General features: G+C 45.3%; 1 protein-coding gene across 2 annotated transcripts; it reads right to left on the bottom strand.

Moving 5' to 3' along the window:
• Positions 1-1,077: 1,077 nt before the first annotated feature.
• Positions 1,078-18,412, bottom strand: ubxn4 (UBX domain protein 4). 2 transcript variants are annotated; one of them, XM_054747186.2, is made up of 13 exons: positions 18,252-18,412; positions 17,725-17,827; positions 14,265-14,293; positions 14,010-14,128; positions 12,104-12,257; positions 11,693-11,816; positions 10,939-10,993; positions 10,461-10,625; positions 8,674-8,801; positions 8,233-8,335; positions 7,017-7,148; positions 3,755-3,957; positions 1,078-1,644 (listed from the first exon to the last, which is right to left on the bottom strand). In XM_054747186.2, the coding sequence occupies exons 1-13, from the start codon at positions 18,385-18,387 to the stop codon at positions 1,506-1,508; spliced, it is 1,590 nt and encodes a 529-aa protein (XP_054603161.2). In that variant the 5' UTR covers positions 18,388-18,412; the 3' UTR covers positions 1,078-1,505. The 2 variants fall into 2 exon arrangements, with proteins under 2 accessions (XP_054603161.2, XP_015822394.3); XM_015966908.3 differs by having other exon boundaries at positions 3,755-3,960; positions 18,252-18,411.
• Positions 18,413-18,457: the final 45 nt, after the last annotated feature.

Here is an 18,457-nt window from a genome sequence, read left to right as displayed (position 1 = left end):
TCCTACGCACTCGCACCCCTGAACAGGATTGCGCAAGGGTGGAAGTGTGAGTATTTGGATTGGGCCATAATCATTGTTTACAATCTGTCCCATTTCCATACTTCCTGGTTCTACAGCCAATCATTAGTGAGCCTTTGTAGTTGCCAAGTTTAAACACTGCTGTGCCTGCATTTGTAATTGGATGCTGGTCAGCAAAAAGCTGATTGGTTGAAAGAACCTAAGCCAGTAAACAGGAGTGGCTTCTTTTACCCCTAAGAAGCCACAACATCTTTGTCGTTTAATATTTGGCAAAGAAGGCCAGAGGCTAATGTTGAGCTAAAAATGCTAATGTGAATTAGAAAAAAAATTATCAGCTCTAAAAATATCTCAAGCTGACTTTTTCAGTTACCAACCACTTGATGTTAGAGTGAATGTCTTTATCTACAGCAGCAACAAGATTGAAAAACATTTGTCTAAAGCTGGGAACACACTTCACCCCTTTTACAGTCTTTCTAGGTTATAAAGTTAGAGACCCATTAGTTTGCATTGACCCATCCCTATGGGGAGTGGTGAGCTGCAGCAGTGGATGCGCTCGGGAACGCTTTGGTGGTTTAACCCTCCAATCCAACTCCTTAATGCTGAGTGTCAAACAGGGAGGCATTGGGTCCCATTTTTAAAGTCTTTGGTTTGACTTGACCGGGTTTTGAACCCTGATCTCCCAGTCCCAGGGCAGACACTCTACAACTAGGCCACTGAGGTGACTATGTAGACTAGAGTATGCACTAGCAGACTGGTTTCACAAGATTATACGTAACGGAAGTCTGTGGGTCTGGACCAGGACCTGTTCTTAACGCTCATAAAACAACTTACTGGGATTTCCTTCTTCCATCTCAACCATCTTTATTCTTGATGATTATTATTTTATCAGGATATTTAAAAACATGTTTTTTCTTCAGAACTGGTGCCAGAATCCTGATGAGTTAACCTCTGGTTAGCTGAGACTTTACGACACAATGCAGCTTTACTAAACCTGATCTCCGTTTTCATGGCTGGCGTCTTGTCCAGACAAACACTGATCAATAAATAACCACTGAGAGGTTCTGGAAACAGAAATTTTTATTCATGATTGCTGAATGAAGAAAACTACAGATATCACCCAAAAACAACTGATTACACACACGGTCATGCTGAGAGTCAGCAACAGCAGCAGACCTTCTGACAAGTCTCATTATCAGGAACTAGCTCATTAGAGTCAGGCAGTAATCATTAGTAACTGGAAGTTTTAACGTTTTATGATGATGGACAACTGGGCTCAAAGGGATCTGAAACTAAAGCCCTCTGCCAGTATGGCTGCTTTAAACCGGTTTGTTGTTAGAAGGTTTAAAAATAACCATTCTCAGACTGGGACTTTCAACCTGATGGAGAGCCCGTCATGAACAACACTCATGTGAATCTGAAAACTCCACCTCATCAGAGACTGAGTAGAATAAACTAATTGATAACAGAAGACCCTGGTGAGGGAAGAATTACATCTGCTGGGTAGAGTTCCCGTTCCAGGTGTTGTTGTCATCCTCACTGTCATCCTGAGTCCGAAGCCTGCAGATTTTTCCATCTTTCTTGAAGTCCCGGGGCTGGGTCTCCAGACTGCGCTTGGAGGGAGTTTCTCTGAACGAGTTCACAGAAAACACGAGTTCAGCTACAGAGAAGAAAAGTCTTGCTAACAGGGTCAAAGGTCAGCATTGAACCACACGTGGTCAAACCGCCATAAATCATGTCTTCTTAGTTTAGAAATGATTCACGCTCCTCAGACCTGCATGCATTTACAACAATCTTAGTTCAACAGCGTTCAGCTTTTGTAGTTTTCCTGATTTTTACTAAATAGTATTTAAATAGTTGAAATTCACTTTTCCTTAGCATTCTGATCATCTTATTGGTTTAGGATCTGTAGTGTTTGCTGGTTGTGCACACTTAAAAAAAAAACTACTCCTGGCACCGATCTGCTGGAAACCGTTTTACAAGGAACTCTGCAGCAGGAATATGGAGTCCCATACCGAACAGCACTGTGATTGATGACTGTTCAGCCTTTAAACAGGTAGACTGAATAATTACCAGGTAGAAGACACCTGTGATGCAGACTACAGAGTTTAGTTTACATACCGTAAATCCTCTAATACAGGCCCGGGCCTGTATTTGACTCAAGCTCATCAAGCTCCAGGCCTTTATTGGAAGGAGGGCCAGTATTAGAGGCAGGCCTCAATTTCTATTTGAGCAAAATGAACTAATGGTTCGTTGGAGTTTTTGACAATTAAAATTGCGCCCACATTTTCAAAGTTAAACACATTTCTTTTAACAACGGTAGTTTCTGCTTCAGCCCTCTCCCCCCTCCCCCTGCGCAGTGGCCGCAAACTCACTGATGCGCCTGCAGCCTCTCGGAGTTCCTGCTGCTCTAAACATTAAAATAATTATTTCATTTTCTGTTCCTCACTTCTGATTACCTTCAATGGTGTCTGTTTGTTGCAACAGCAGGTACAAAAACTAACTTGTTTTTATTTGACTATTTTTCTGTCCTGTCTGTTTATTATCTTCCTGCATCTCCTCTCAATCCTAAAGAAAAACTGCTACCTGGGTTAATATATATTCACCTCATGAGTTACCTTTGAACTGCAGTTCTAAAAGATCTACCGACCGCAAAAACAGCGGAGCGCTCGCTGTTTGGCGGCCGCATCAGTGATCAGTGCATCGGAGGACAAGGTGAAGCGCCCCGCTCCACAGCAGCGATACACATCAGGCGCAAATAAAAGACAGAAAACATTAAAGGAAATGAACCGACATGAACGATCGCGTGTCAGTACCTACGGTCTGGCACAGCGCGTTGCCCCCCCCCCAACACACACACCCCACCCCCCGAGCGCAGGAGCTTGTCACCTGCTGACAGCAGGCTGCTGTCTTTTCCGAGGGCTGCATCTTGCCGGTCATTATCACGTGACAGCGACTAGTCGACGACAGGCATAAAAAGTCACTATAGTGAAGTTGACTAGTTCATACACCCCCTACTGCTGCTCCCCAGAGTGTTCTGCAGCATAATCAGCACGTTCTCTTTGAACTTGATAGTGTAATGACCTGGCTGGGGTTGTAAGCCAGGTGCATTCTGGGTATTGTGTTATATGTGTTTCCTATCGTTCTGCTAGTTCCTATGTGTTGATTTGCGTGTTGTGTGAGTGTTATGTAAGCCACAGGGAAGGTGATGTGTGTTCGGTGGAGCGGGTTGAATTAGCATGGTTAACTGACACCGTGACTCTGTGTGGTAGGAGCGTGATAGAGGATCGTGTCTGTAGCGTTACAAAGCGTTGAAGAAAAAGCCTAATAAAGGTCTGTGTGAACCTCTATTGCCTCCTGCTGGTTGATTTGGGGACTATAACCCTGCCGCTGAGACGCTCATACTTGCTTGTTACCACATTCCACCCGGCCACAATAAGAGACCGGCCATTATTCACCTCCGCTGACTCCGACACCGGCCAAAATTGGAGACCCGGCCTTTAATTTTATACCGGCCTGTATTAGAGGATTTACAGTATTTTAAAAAGAAACCATCGTTTTAGTCCAGAGAAATAGTTTGTTTATATAAATTATTCTGTTGAACCTAAACTTCTAAAATAACCGCTGACTTTCATCAAATGACCTTTGTTAGTTTTTGAGCTATTTCAGACCCATGGAACAGAATCAACTATTTTACACACATAAAGGTTTCTACTAAAACGAGAACTAGACGGCCCACCTTTTAGTTTGGTCTGAGGGGGCGTTGGTGTGAGAGCTGAAGTGTTGGCTGGGGTTCGTTGAAACTGAAGCAGAAGAGGCTGGAGTAACGAAGAAGGAGCTGAGGAATCTCCACACCGCTATCAGAGGGTAGAGCAGAGAGCCCAGCACAGTCCAGAGAATTGGGCCAGAGGACTGGAACACAGTGTTAGGAGGCCTTCCTAACTGCTGCAACACAAAAGGTCCAGATGATGGAGATACAGGCAGCACTCCTACATACCAGTACTTGTGTTCCTTTCAAGTACTTGGTGTCTTAGAAAAGCACACAGATCGAGTTTTTCAGGGTGAAAGTTTAAACGATTGCTAATATTGTTCAAGTTTCTTTCCCAGGAGCCAGTTCTCTGGGTCGTCTGAAGGACTTTCATTTTTGATCTGGCTCTTAGTTAAACATAACAGGACACTACTCCACAACAATATAGACAGTGGAGAATGGAGGAAGCGTCAGTATATAAGATGGACATGAGCTGAGATGTTTTAGGACAAGGAATAAATCCATCAAACACCAGAACCAGGACCAGGACCTGAGAGAGCCTTAATGTTTAATTTTCCAACCAACAGCTGTTTGAATCAGCTGATTGGACACCAAATTTGTTTTGGTGCATTTGTAGCTTGGTTCCACTGCAGGGTTCGGGGCAGGGCAGGGCATCGTGGGCTGGTGTGGACCGGTATGAGGCAGATATTTCAGGAAAGCGTTTCAATCACAGTTCGGCCTCTCACTTGGCAGGCGGGGTTAAACGTACCGTCATGTGCCACGTGCAATTTCATGAATAAGCTGTGCAACGAATCCGTATGTTTGTGCTGCGGTGAATGGTCTGCAGAGATAAAGGCTGAACATAAATGCTTACCAGCAGGCTCCCCGTGCGCCTCGTGGTCGCTGAGGCCATGCCTGCCTCGCTTCGCCGGTCTGTGGCCATGAATCATGTCCAACACATACCACCTCTGTGTAGTTCTCCCATTTCCACTTAGGCTGTTGCTGTCCTTAACTTTTCTATATTGCAACTTGCTGGAATTTTCTCACATCAGTGTACAATTAATGAAAATACAAACAATGGTGCTCCAGGGTTTGTTTTGATTGTTGCAGGTAGTGATGTACAGTGGGGCAAAAAAGTATTTAGTCAGCCACCGATTGTGCAAGTTCTCCCACTTAAAATGATGACAGAGGTCAGTAACTTACATCATAGGTACACTTCAACTGTGAGAGACAGAATGTGAAAAAAAATCCATGAATTCACATGGCAGGATTTTTAAAGAATTTATTTGTAAATCAGGGTAGAAAATATTTGGTCACTTCAAACAAGGAAAATCTCTTGCTCTCACAGACCTGTAACGTCTTCTTTAAGAAGCTTCTCTGTCCTCCACTTGTTACCTGTATTAATGGCACCTGTTTGAACTCATTATCTGTATAAAAGACACCTGTCCACAGCCTCAAACAGCCAGACTCCAAACTCCACTATGGCCAAGACCAAAGAGCTTTCGAAGGACACCAGGAAAAGAATTGTAGACCTGCACCAGACTGGGAAGAGTGAATCTACAATAGGCAAGCAGCTTGGTTTGAAAAAAATCAACTGTGGGAGCAATTATCAGAAAATGGAAGACATACAAGACCACTGATAATCTCCCTCGATCTGGGGCTCCACGCAAGATCTCATCCCGTGGGGTCAAAATGATCATGAGAACGGTGAGCAAGAATCCCAGAACCACACGGGGGGACCTGGTGAATGACCTGCAGAGAGCTGGGACCACAGTAACAAAGGTCACCATCAGTAACACACTACAACGGCAGGGAATCAAATCCTGCAGTGCCAGACGTGTTCCGCTGCTGAAGCCAGTGCATGTCCAGGCCCGTCTGAAGTTTGCCAGAGAGCACATGGATGATACAGCAGAGGATTGGGAGAATGTCATGTGGTCAGATGAAACCAAAGTAGAACTTTTTGGTATAAGCTCAACTTGTCGTGTTTGGAGGAAGAAGAATACTGAGTTGCATCCCAAGAACACCATACCTACTGTGAAGCATGGGGGTGGGAACATCATGCTTTGGGGCTGTTTTTCTGCTAAGGGGACAGGACGACTGATCCGTGTTAAGGACAGAATGAATGGGGCCATGTATCGTGAGATTCTGAGCCAAAACCTCCTTCCATCAGTGAGAGCTTTGAAGATGAAACGTGGCTGGGTCTTCCAACACGACAATGATCCCAAACACACCGCCCGGGCAACAAAGGAGTGGCTCCGTAAGAAGCATTTGAAAGTCCTGGAGTGGCCTAGCCAGTCTCCAGACCTCAACCCCATAGAAAATCTGTGGAGGGAGTTGAAAGTCCGTGTTGCTCGGCGACAGCCCCAAAACATCACTGCTCTCGAGATGATCTGCATGGAGGAATGGGCCAAAATACCAGCTACTGTGTGTGCAAACCTGGTAAAGACCTATAGTAATCGTTTGACCTCTGTTATTGCCAACAAAGGTTATGTTACAAAGTATTGAGTTGAATTTTTGTTATTGACCAAATACTTATTTTCCACCCTGATTTACAAATAAATTATTTAAAAATCCTGCCATATGAATTCATGGATTTTTTTTCACATTCTGTCTCTCACAGTTGAAGTGTACCTATTATGTATATTACTGACCTCTGTCATCATTTTAAGTGGGAGAACTTGCACAATCGGTGGCTGACTAAATACTTTTTTGCCCCACTGTATTTCTGTTCTCCACTGATCCACTTTGTCATGGACCTACAACAGAAGTGGTCCCGAAAGTGCCATCAACCCAGTTCGGTTGTGCTGACTGCTTTTACAAGCGGTACAGAAAACCCTCGTCCCAAACCCCACAGTGGAACCGAGATCTAACTAATGAACCAGAGTGTCTCTGTAACAATCTGCTGGCTCCAGCCTGGTTCTGTGCCACGTTGTCAAAGAGAATGATGGTTTGATGATGAAACCGTTGCATGAGCAAATTCCAGCCTATGTTCCAAATGTACATTCATTCTTTTCTGCCCCCTTATCAGGGTCTTGAGGTAAGCAGAGAAGCCCAGAAAACACTAATCGGACTTTCAGAAACCCTGAAAAACATGGATCCAGGATTACAGAAGGTCTGGCTGCTGGACAGTTAAACATAAAGAGCACAGATGTACAATCTGTTTAGAGTTCTTTAAAACTGCTGAATGTAAAATATATAGTGACAACTCTTTTATTGGCTTATAAGTGGGTAAACTTTAATCTGGACCACTTACTGGCAGGACCACAATGGACGCACTGGGATTCAGCTCCAGCTCCAGCATGGTTCTGCTTAGATCTTCACTGGTGAACTCTCGTCGAGGAAACATGGTCGCTAAAGAGAAGTGCCCATAGCGATTTCCCACTTGCTGAAAAAAACAACAACAAACAAACAAAGTTTACAGAGTTAATTAAACAGATAGAAGAACTGGCGGGTCTCTCAGAACAAGGGTTTACCAAAAACCGCTCCTAGTTTTAGTGCAGGGTTCAAATACAGGAGGACTATTCTGTAGGTCTGATCTGGTTAGAAGAATTGTTCATGTTCAAACTGATTCAAGATCAGGTGCGACACCTATTAGGTGGTTCATCCATCCATCCCTTTTCAGCCGCTTATCCGGGTTTGTGTCGCGGGGGTAGTAACCAAAGCAGGGAGGCCCAGACTTCCCTCTCCCCAGCCACTTGGACCCGCTCCTCTGGAGAATCCTAAGGTGTTCCCTGGCCAGCCGTGAGACATGATCCCTCCAGTGTGTCCTGGGTCCTCCTTTAGGTCTTCTCCTGGTTGGATGTGCCTGGAAAACCTCACCCAGGAGGCATCCAGGAGGCCTCCTAACTAGATGCCAGAGCCACCTCAACTGGCTCCTCTCAATGTGGAAGAGCAGCGAGTCTCCTCCGAGCCCCTCCCAGATGACCGAGCTTCTCATTCTATCTCTAAGGGAGGGCCCAGCCACCCTGGGGGGAAATTCATTTCAGCCGCTTGTATCTGCAAACTCCTTCTTTTGGTCACTGCCCAAAGCTCATGACCATAGGTGAGGGTGGGAACGTAGATCGACCGGTAAATCGAGAGCTTCGCCTTCTGGCTCAGCTCTCTCTTCACCACGACAAACCGGTACAACGCCCGCATCACTGCAGACGCAGCACCAATCCGCCTATCGATCTCACGCTCCAGTTTTCCCTCACTCGTGAACAAGACCCTGAGATACTTAAACGCCTCCACTTGAGGCAAGACCTCATCCCTGACCCGGAGAGGGTATTCTACTCCTTTTCCAGTTCAGGTGACTCATCTGATCCATTTATTCATGAAGGAAAAATCTGAATGTTACTGAACTAGCCTGGATCTCAGGTCAGTTTTTTCCTGAAATAACCCAACTCAACCATCGTCACCACGTCGCTCTGGTTACACCCTGTGAGAGGATAAAAACAACAACAACAACATGGACAAGGAATGACACAAACCTCAGCGGCAAAGTCCCAGGCCTCCTGCAGCCTGGTCTGAGATGAGAACTGGTGGGTGAAGGATGACCCATCTGGGAGCCGGAACTGTATCCTGGCTACAGCACTGATCACACACACAAGCACACAACGAAAAGTCACACAGAGAATCTCCCTCCAGAGGTGTAGCTGGGGTCATCTCTGGAAGCTGGTGTCAGTGTTTAGCTCTATTTTAAGGTGTTGAAGACATTCTCCTAAATGTCCCCACTGAAAGACAATAAAAGATGTTTCTATTCTATTCTATCAAGACTGAGGTGTAAAAAGTATCAGTTATTATAAACAAATAGTCAAAAATGTAAATAGTTCATTTACACACTGACTGCACCTGAACTGGTGTAGAAATGAACTGAATGCATGTGAACTGTGACTAATGCAGACCAGTTCTTAACCTCCTGATGATGTTACCTCCTCTGTCTTAATCCTGCTTCCTTCTTGGCCTCCAGGTCCGCCTGCATGGCCAGTAAACGAGCTTGCTTAGCAGCATTTTCCTCCTCCAGTGTTTTGGCATAGCGGGCTGCTCTGTCAGCTCGATCCTGCACAGGGTTAGACATTAAACTTTATCAGGTTGCTGAGATGGCTGCATGGTAAAACATGGAGTTTTCTGACTGAGGTAACAGGGAACAGCTGGTAAGTATGAGTAATGATCATGATCACTAATGCCGCTTCCACATTTGGCCCAGTCCGGTCCAGATGGTGTCATTCTGGGTCCTGCACAGGCAGGAGTTGATCTCAGGAAGGTTTAATCTCCGAGCATGTGGGCGGGACAAAAGATGCACATGAAGGCGGCGGTGTTTCCCTTAAATTAAACAAAGGTGGCTGTGAGCAGGGTTGCTTTTGGAGACTCTGATTTAGCATCCTGTTCTGCTGCGTCTGTCCTTGTGCAGCAAAGCTTAAGCCTGGCAGTGCTGTGTGTGTGTGTGTGTGTGTGTGTGTGTGTGTGTGTGTGTGTGTGTGTGTGTGTGTGTGTGTGTGTGTGTGTGTGTGTGTGTGTGTGAGTGAGTGAGTGAGTGAGTGAGAGAGCGTGAGCGTGAGCGAGAGCGAGAGAGAGCGAGAGAGAGAGAGAGAGAGAGAGAGAGAGAGAGAGAGATCCTCAGAGAGGGCCAGGGAAAGCCTCAGTCAGAGGACATGTTTACTCCTCAGAATCCAGAATGACAATGACTCGCGCATGCGGGACGCCCCCGTTGGCTGGTTTTATCTGTCAGTTGGAGGCTCTCTCTAATGACAGGAGTTGAATTTGAGGCGGCCGATCACTCAGCAGAGGGTGTATTGGATCAGTTCTGCTCGAAGCAGACTGCCTTGGGAAGAGGGTGGAAAAACTCCAGCCTTCGTGGCTGTGAACACTTTCTACCCAGTCTAGGCGCAGTGGAGCCGGTGCTAGTGTGGAAACCCTATAACTATGATTGCTGAGTGTAGGTAGTGAGATCAGTGAGTGTGATTACAGTGAGAAGAAGTGTGAAAATGACAATCTACAACCTGGGCTAATTCACAAAGGGACGGAGGGATGTTTTCTAACTCGGTGTTTACAGAGATTTTAAGCTTGGTTTATGCTTGACGCATTCACTTTGCGCTTGGTGATGCGGCTCGCGGATGGAACACACTTCACAACTCGCAGTGTTTATGGTTCGTGCGGCTCGTCTCTGCGGTGAGCCAATATTCTCCCAAACTGCAGGGGGCAGCATGGAGCTCTACGGCATGCATCCAACACTACACCATAGTAGAAGTAGAAATTACCGTTTACAACATGGCATTCCAGCATTTTTAACAGCGTCCTCGTCTTTTCCGACAGTGCGAGCTATTTCTCTCCAAGAATTATTAACAACATGTTGATCATGGAGATCTTTGAGAGCTGAATCATACAAATGTCTGTATTTATGAACCTCTGCCATACTAGTTCTTGCCGGTCCGCCATGTTTTTTCGCGTCCGTCCGTCCGCGTGGTTACAAATTTTCCGAGGTGCGCGTTGCGGAAATTTTGAGCCGTGCGGAGACGCGGTGGAGGGGCGTGGTTGTTAAAATGACGCAAAATGACGCAACTTTTCCGCGCGGAGCCGTGCGGACCTCGCGGACGCGTCAAGCATAAACCAACCTTTAGTCTAAGCAGAGGGGGAATAAAAACATTTTTATAAAATCTTAACGGGTCCCACAGGGAAACATCTGATTTTACATATCAAACAGACAAAAATAAATGGTTACCATGGCAATCTGTTGCCTGACCCTCTCCCTAGCAGCCTTCTCTTCGGCCTTCTCTCTGTTCCTTTCCTCCAAAATTCGCTTGTTGTTCTCCTCTTCCTGCTTCCTTTTAAAATCCTGCACATTCTTCCCCATCTTACGGCGCTCGATTTCTTTTCTGACTTCATTCTGAAGGAAAACAAACAAAAACACTGAAAAGGAAAAACATTTCTTTGTTTATGTGTGATTGTTTATTCTTAAACATCAGCAGAAGGGTGGAAGGACTTTTCTTTCATCTTGGAAATGTTTCACCTGCTTTCTGAGTCCATACGGATGCTCTTTAGTCCTCTGACTGGTTCAGTGTTTTGTCAGAATGGTTACTTTATAAAAACATCAGATGGTTTAAGAGTAACGGGATCCTCGGAGTAAAGTTTTTATTAGTTTTCTTTTCTAAAGTTTTAGAGAACAGGAAGTTAGACCCTTAAAAATCTAAATGACTCACCTTTTCCTCTCCTTTCTTTCTTTGCTCCCTTTTCTCCTCCAATACTTTGTTTAATCTGACAAAAACAAACAAACAAACAAATAATGGCTGGATTATTTGATGAAGTTCTCTTCTGGCCTGTAGCCTGTAGAGAGAGTTAAAGGGACATTCTGTGGAATTGTTCACTTTAATCTCTTATATATACGAGAGAAAGATAGTCACTAACAGAAAGAGAGACACAAAGAGAGACAGAAAACAGACAGAGAGAAGGGAGAGAGAGAGAGAGAGAGAGAGAGAAGAGAGACAGAGAGAGAGAGAGAGAGAGAGAGAGAGAGAGAGAGAGAGAGAGAGAGAGAGAGAAGAGAGAGAGAGAGAGACACACACACACAGAGAGACAAGGGGAGAGAGAGAGAGAGAGAGAGAGAGAGAGAGAGAGAGAGAGAGAGAGAGAGAGAGAGAGAGAGAGAGAGAGAGAGAGAGATTTTATTAATATTTTACACACAAGTCTATGGCCAGGTGTTTTGACACTGATCAAGGTGCTATTTCTGCTTTAGCGTATTAGAGCGTTTGTCAAATGTTTCCATGGTTACTTTATTAGATTTCAACAGTTTCGTAATCCTTTTCTGACAATTAAATGAAGCTAATGCAAAGACTTATTTTATTCCTACTTGGCCTTTTTTTAGACCTCTGCAGATCACCTTAAATTCTGTCAACCACGTTTTGACCCCTCTATGAATTCTGACACTCAAGGAGATGTTGTCTTTCATGCTCCGACCTTTCTACTTTAGAGTCCAGGTCTTCTTCCCCCTCGGGACACTCTGCAGCCTGATCAGAGGTCTTCTCTGCAGGAGTCTGAATGCTTGAAGGTCTGCCTTCATCCTTGGTACCAGAGACGGATGCTACATGGTGAGATGTAAAGGACCGTGTTAACACCATCCCAGATCCGGCAAGAAAAACGTAAAAGCCTGATGTTAAACTGACCAGGTCACAGGCAAGCTGGCTAAAGGCATGAATTCGTGAATCTACTTGTGTTGTTTACCATGTTCTAAGATGAATTAGTTTGAAATTAATATTTTGCTTAGTGCATCAAATGGAGAAATTGTGGGTCAACTCTGCACTGTCCTTCCTTTTTTTTTACACAAGTACATAAAAGTTGGGTATGAGTGAACTATCAGGCTCTGCACACCTTCTGCTCCTTGGGATCCATCTGCAGGCTCACTGGCTGCTGGTTCCAACCCCGCAGGCGCAGGAGTTGAAGCAGCATCTGGAGCTCTGCTGGCATCCACAGGAACACTAGGTTCTGTTACTGTTCCACCACTTCCAATTTGCCGAGTTTGCATCTGTCAGAAAGCAAGTAGAACATTCATTATGAGGATCAGAAACTGAAAACTGTTCACATTTAATGCCTACTGCCACTTTCCTGTGATAAGACTTTACAAAAAGATGTGCTGGTTTACTGTCTGCTCCACCAGGTCTCTAGTGGATTTCCACCAAGTCTTTACCTTACATACACCTGTTTTCTACTCGCTTCTCTGGAAGAGAATGTTTTGGTCTTTTGACTTTTAGTTATTATCAGTAAATCGAGCTGTGCCAGTCCTGGCAAAGCGCTGTGAAGACCATCATACCCGGATCTCTAGAGGAAGGAAAAGGTTTCCATAGGTGAAGCTGCAGAAGGATCAGTTCTCAGTAACCATCATAGCTTAGCATCACGGCTTCTCCTGTCAGGGCTCTCACTAGTTCTATGTGTGAGATATTTAGTTACACATCTGCCTCCTTAACTGAGAACAGTACATGGAATAAACAAGATCTATTATCTCATTGGAGCTTTGAAGTGAGGCTGATGTAAGTGGAAGGTCAGTTCTGCACTGGTCAACCATCATTAGGACAACCTGGTGCTTGGTCCAATACTCTACCTTATTTATGCTTCCATGAGGTTAAATGAAACCACTGTTGGGTAGAGGTGTGGATCTTCACTAGTCTCACGATGTGATCCAATTACGATTATCACGTCAATGAGTCAATTCAACTCAACTCCATATCTCGATGCATCACGATTATTTCAAAAGAGGATATTTTCATCTGTTTATTTATTTATTTTTAAATCAAAAACATGTTTGACACACCACGCCATGCCCCAAAAAGCTCTTCAGTCACAGCAGTCCTTTGGACAATGTAAAAGTGCAAAACAGTTTAAACATTTAACAAAGTAAAAAACCAAATCTGTGTCCTCATTCAACAGTCCCATCTCAGGCTGTTGGAGACACATGCTCTACCGGTGCTAAGAGAGGCTCAAACATACTGAAAAACTTTTGGACATGTCCAACCCTTGCCTTCCATTTAGTTGATAAAGTCCATCATGGGTTCATATATTTGCTTTTATTGTCTTTGGAGCAGCTTTAGAAGCTCGTATTTTTGCTACGGCTAAAAACAAACTGCATTACATAATAATTGATTATCGATTTGATTCATAATCATTTATGTCCGCATCTTTAGATTTATTTCCTCAGCTCTACTGTTGAGTGATAACTTTCATGGAGCACCATAACCAAGTGGCTGGGATAGTGTTCTTCTCACTTCCGGCACTCGAAGAGAACAGACACTTCTTCTTGTCCTCCTCCTCCCTACCCCTGCCTCGTCTGTCCCTCTCTATCCTGTCAGCCTATCTGGAGCACCTCTGCATTATTCTCTGGATTTTTTTCTTAACCATGGATCTGGTTAGCTCGTCTCTGAACGAACGCAACTAACAAAATATTTCCACATCACAAACGAAGAAGGGAGCTCCTTCCTTCCCTGATAGAACACACAGTCGGATACGAGTGAGTGCCTGTTGGAGAGCCCTTATAATGACAGATAATGGCATTGCATGTCTTCGTACCAACGCAGAAGTATAAATTAGGCTTAACACCGCAAGGACTAGAGTGGAGTGTCTGTGGTGGCAGACCAGGCAAGTGGTCTCAGTTTTTAAGAAAGAGGACCAGAGGATGTGAACTACTACTACTGGAGAGGGGACTCAACTCAAAAACTGCACCACAAATTTTCTGTGGGCACCAAAAACAAAGCATAAGTAAGGACACAATTAACAACTTGATTACCTGACTGACTCTGCTGATTCTCTTCACCAGTTCATCAGGGGACACACATCCAGCAACCACCTCCAGAGGAACCCCACTGTCTCCAATAAAGAAGCTGGAGGGTATGCACACCACGGGGTCTTTAGACAGTTAGAGAACATATATACAGGCAGGATTGTGTGGACACCCCCACCCCCCACCCACACACACAGACACACACACACACACACACACACACAAAACTTCATATGAATGCCAAACAAAAAGAAAGGATACAGATCTGGGAAAACTGCACACATGTATCACTGAAAGACAAAACAGAATTAAACAATTAAATAACCTTTAATATATAAAACTGTTCATCACTGCTAAGATTTCTGGTTACAAAACAAATTACAGCAAGATTAGCCTCCACACCAACTTCAGCACTGCAGACTAAACTCCAGACCACCATTTTAACAGAGTAACAGAGACAGACTCTAGCTCAGGTGTGGAGAACCTTGGCACCAATGCTGCTGATTCAGTGGTTGAATCACCTGTTCAACAGGTCAAAAGGCCCTGCCTGGTAATCAGCTGGGGCCTCATTTATCAAGCTTGCTTACGCACAAAACAGGGTCAGAAAACTGTGTAAGCAACTTTCCACGCAAACTTTGGGATTTATCAAAGACAACTTAGCGGAAAAATGTGCACAAGTGTAAGTTAACTAAGGACCTGGCTTATGCACATTTTGGACATGGAGAGCACCTGCAGTGCTGCTGCTGAGATGATACAGTTATGAAATCCTGCAGCATTATCACTTGTACTGCTTCATTTTCACACAGAACAAGACCCCCCCCCCCACACACACACAAGCGCGTACACACACATGCACGCACACTCACACACGCGTGCACACACACACACAGCCTGTAGTGCAGAATACCGAATGCAGAATATCAGCAGGGTGACAGATTGAGACAGAATGTCATGCGTCTGTGAGTGTGTGTGTCCTGTCACTGTGACCTGATTGATCATGCGCCCTGGCTGAATGGGGAGATCTCTGTTTGGCTCACTGGTTAGCGTGCGTGACTTTCACCCAGGAGTCTGGGGATCGAATCCCAACTGGACCATTTTTTTTATATCCACCACAGATCTCTCTGAAGAACTCACAACATTGATGGCTTCAGCAACGCTGTGCCACTCCGTGGATTTTCTCCTATTTGTTTTGCAAAAGCACTTCCTTTCATTTCTCCACCTCACCCACAGGTACCTCAATTTCTGCTTCTATGAAATTGCGCTTCCTTGATCTGCCTTGATCTGCAGTCACCATCGTCACTGGCGGAGCGCTGCAACAGCCGGCTTATGTATATGCATGAGTATTTTCTTCTTCCGGCTCTAGGAGAGCACAGGCGCTTTTTTCTCCTTTCCTCCCTCGTTATCCCAAAGGCTCTTTGTCCTGTCGTGTGTGTACGGTGCTTCTGCATCTTTTCTGGAAACTGGAAATTACTAAAATGGACCTGGTCAGTTGGTCTCTCACCGCGACTGACAAAATTTTTCTCAACGATAAGAATGGGAGAAGGGGCTCCCGGATGCCCCTCTGGGACAGAGCCAGCTGGGCATATCATGGACTCCTGGAAACAGTGGAACCTGATCTAACTCTCTCAACTGTCTGTAGAGGGTTCTGAAGATGTCTGGATATTCAAGGTTTTGGTGTCGGGTTTCCTGCTGTTTGGCCTGAGCGGTTACCTGGCTTACTGGAAAATTAACGAGCTTTCGAGGAATATTGGCTCAATCCCAGAGCTCAGGGATGGATTGCATTATGCTGTGAATGCACAAACTCAGATAATTGTCGAGATGAGTCGTAAGCTTGGAACTTTGGCTGAGATTCAGGCTCTGGCACAGAAGGTAGATTCGATCAAGGAGCAAGTGGACGGGTCAGCATAGATTGGAATAGATTAATTCACGCCATTATTGGATCTAGAGGGGTTGAGGACCAACAGAACATTAGGGCAGAGAGGAAATTATCTCGGTCTGTCCCCAAAACAATTTGTTATCTGAATCTGGTGCCCTTGACGCCTGTGAGGCTGAAGTGATTACTCCCCCTCAGAAGAAATGTGGAATGCTGCCATCGCCATGGTAACTTTCTCGCCTATCTCAGCCTGGGCGGGACTGTGACTGGTGAAGGCCGTGGAACCGTATCTAGGAGTCAATGTGCTCGCTAACCCATTTTATCTCCCTTCCCTGTCCAGTCGGAGGTGATAAACGCTGCCATCTGTGGGTGCACGCACTGAAGTAAGGAGAGTTTCCAACCCTACCTCCCCACCTAGTGGACACTTATGTTGTGTAATGTCTGAAGTCTGTATGCATTTCTGTCTGAGGTGATTTTTTGCATAGCAAAGCTGCCCTCTCTGTGGAGGGTAACCCCAGCTTTCCACAGGAGCCTCCAGCAGCACGTCTTGCTCGCGTAAACTGCTGCTTGGCCCTTCCCACGAGATGCGAAGCAGCAGGGGAGCAGCTGTCACCGACCGAGCATGAAGTCACACAACAACTTCATCAGTAAACACAACAACAAGCAGGAGAAAACTACAACATGGCTCCAAAAGGTTTGTGTTTTATGTTCTGTCCGTTTTATAATCGCCAATACGGACCTGAAAAACAAAGGAGACCGCTAGCTAGGTGATAACTTCTCACGGGGCCGCACATTTAGTAACTTTTTTTAAAGTAAAGCAACCGGAAGGCAGTACGTTTCTTTATTCTGAAAATCTCGGAAGCTTCTCTCCATTTCCGCGTTCGATTTCCTGTCTTTCCTTCCCAAAAATGTCGAACATGTCCCGTTTCAGAGGCGTCGCGCGTAGAAAATAGAACCGGCGCGTAAAGGCTGCGACATGCTGCTCCTGAGACGCGGCCGACTCGCGCTGCTGACGGCTCCAGTGGAAAGCCGGGGTAACTCTGAAGTGCATTTTTTTCCCTCCCCCGACTCTATCCTCATATAAACCCTCTTGATCTATTATTAAGGTAGCGCAACTCGGGTTGCGAATGACCACAGTCACCAATTCTTATGAGTCTATGTATGTACTGTATGTCTAATCTCAGAATTGTGTGTACTGAAACTCTAATTTCCCTCTGGGATCAATTAAGTATCTTTGAATTGAATAGAATTTTGAATCCACAAGGCACTTTGCATTGATTATTTATGGCAGTAAGTGGGTGTGGTGAGGGTGGGATGTGACTAAAATGCAGCTGAGAAACTTTCTCGTCAGTCTCCGATTTATGAAGCGGAGATTGTGTGCAGCTGTGCGTACTCCATGTTTGATAGATCACAAACCTACTTGGCATAAGTACTTTTTTTTTTTTTTTGCTGAACTTAAGTACGGTTTTAGTAAGGATTCTACGCAATGTTTGATAAATGAGACCCCTGCTGATTAAAATCAAATCTGGGAAACAGCTAAAACATGTAGGATGATGGCCCTCAGGGGACCAGGATTCTCCATCTCTGCTCAAGATAATCATGAAACGGATGTATAGGTTACCATGGTAGCATAGACTCAGCTCCACATCACCATGACAGAACTCCAGGTAGAATATAGGTTACCATGGTAGCATAGACTCAGCTCCACATCACCATAACAGAACTCCAGGTAGAACCATCATAGTGGAATATTTAATGGTTTAGTTTAAGTTGATGCCGACCAACAAGTGCCCAAACATGATCTGACTTTGTAGTAAAAGCAGCAAGTCAAACAAACATTGTCCCTACCTGCTGGCGTCCACTTTGATGGCCACACAGCAGCTCTCAGCCGCCTCTGAGACACGCTGGTCCTCCCAGGTAGACATCAGCTGCGCTGACTGCTCATCATCCCCTGAGACACGAGACAAAAATAGTGAAACACGAGACGTGGTGAATCTTTGTATTCTATCACCGAAACAGAATGTTGCAATGGTTAACAGTTAATCTGCTGACATCAGGCTCGGCCCGGACCCTGACCCAGTGCTAAGCCTGATCCCTCAGACCCTGAATCAAGTCTCCTACACCTAGACGTCATCATTCAGCTTCTAGAGGACTTCGGCTGTAGGAAACTCAACAGGTAACAAGGATATGGGTCTGACCCGAACCCAGAGGCTGATTCTGATCTGACTCAAAGGTAGAACCAGATCATGACCCTCCAGTTCTTTGACCGGAAGTTGTTACTGACTGCTGACTTAAGCTAAGGGCTAGTAGCCGTTGCTAGCTTTATGTTAGCACTAAATCCCGTAAATGAACGCGGGAAACCAGGACAACAGTACCTGCGATAACAACCACAAAGATAAAGGTGCGCTGTTTAGCATAGCTGATGGCGTCAGGAATGGAGCCCTGGAACCAACGCATCTCCGACACACGGTTATTCCTGTCAGCTTCACTGTTGATCACACTGGTACGCATGCGCACGCAGTCCTCTTCCTACTGTGGGTCACGCTCGCTGACGCACGTGCGTCTGTCCCTATCTGTAAAC

This window comes from Nothobranchius furzeri, chromosome 6 (genome assembly GCF_043380555.1).
Source record: "Nothobranchius furzeri strain GRZ-AD chromosome 6, NfurGRZ-RIMD1, whole genome shotgun sequence".
Taxonomy (NCBI): Eukaryota; Metazoa; Chordata; class Actinopteri; order Cyprinodontiformes; family Nothobranchiidae; genus Nothobranchius; species Nothobranchius furzeri.
This window is presented reverse-complemented; position numbering and strand designations above follow the sequence as displayed.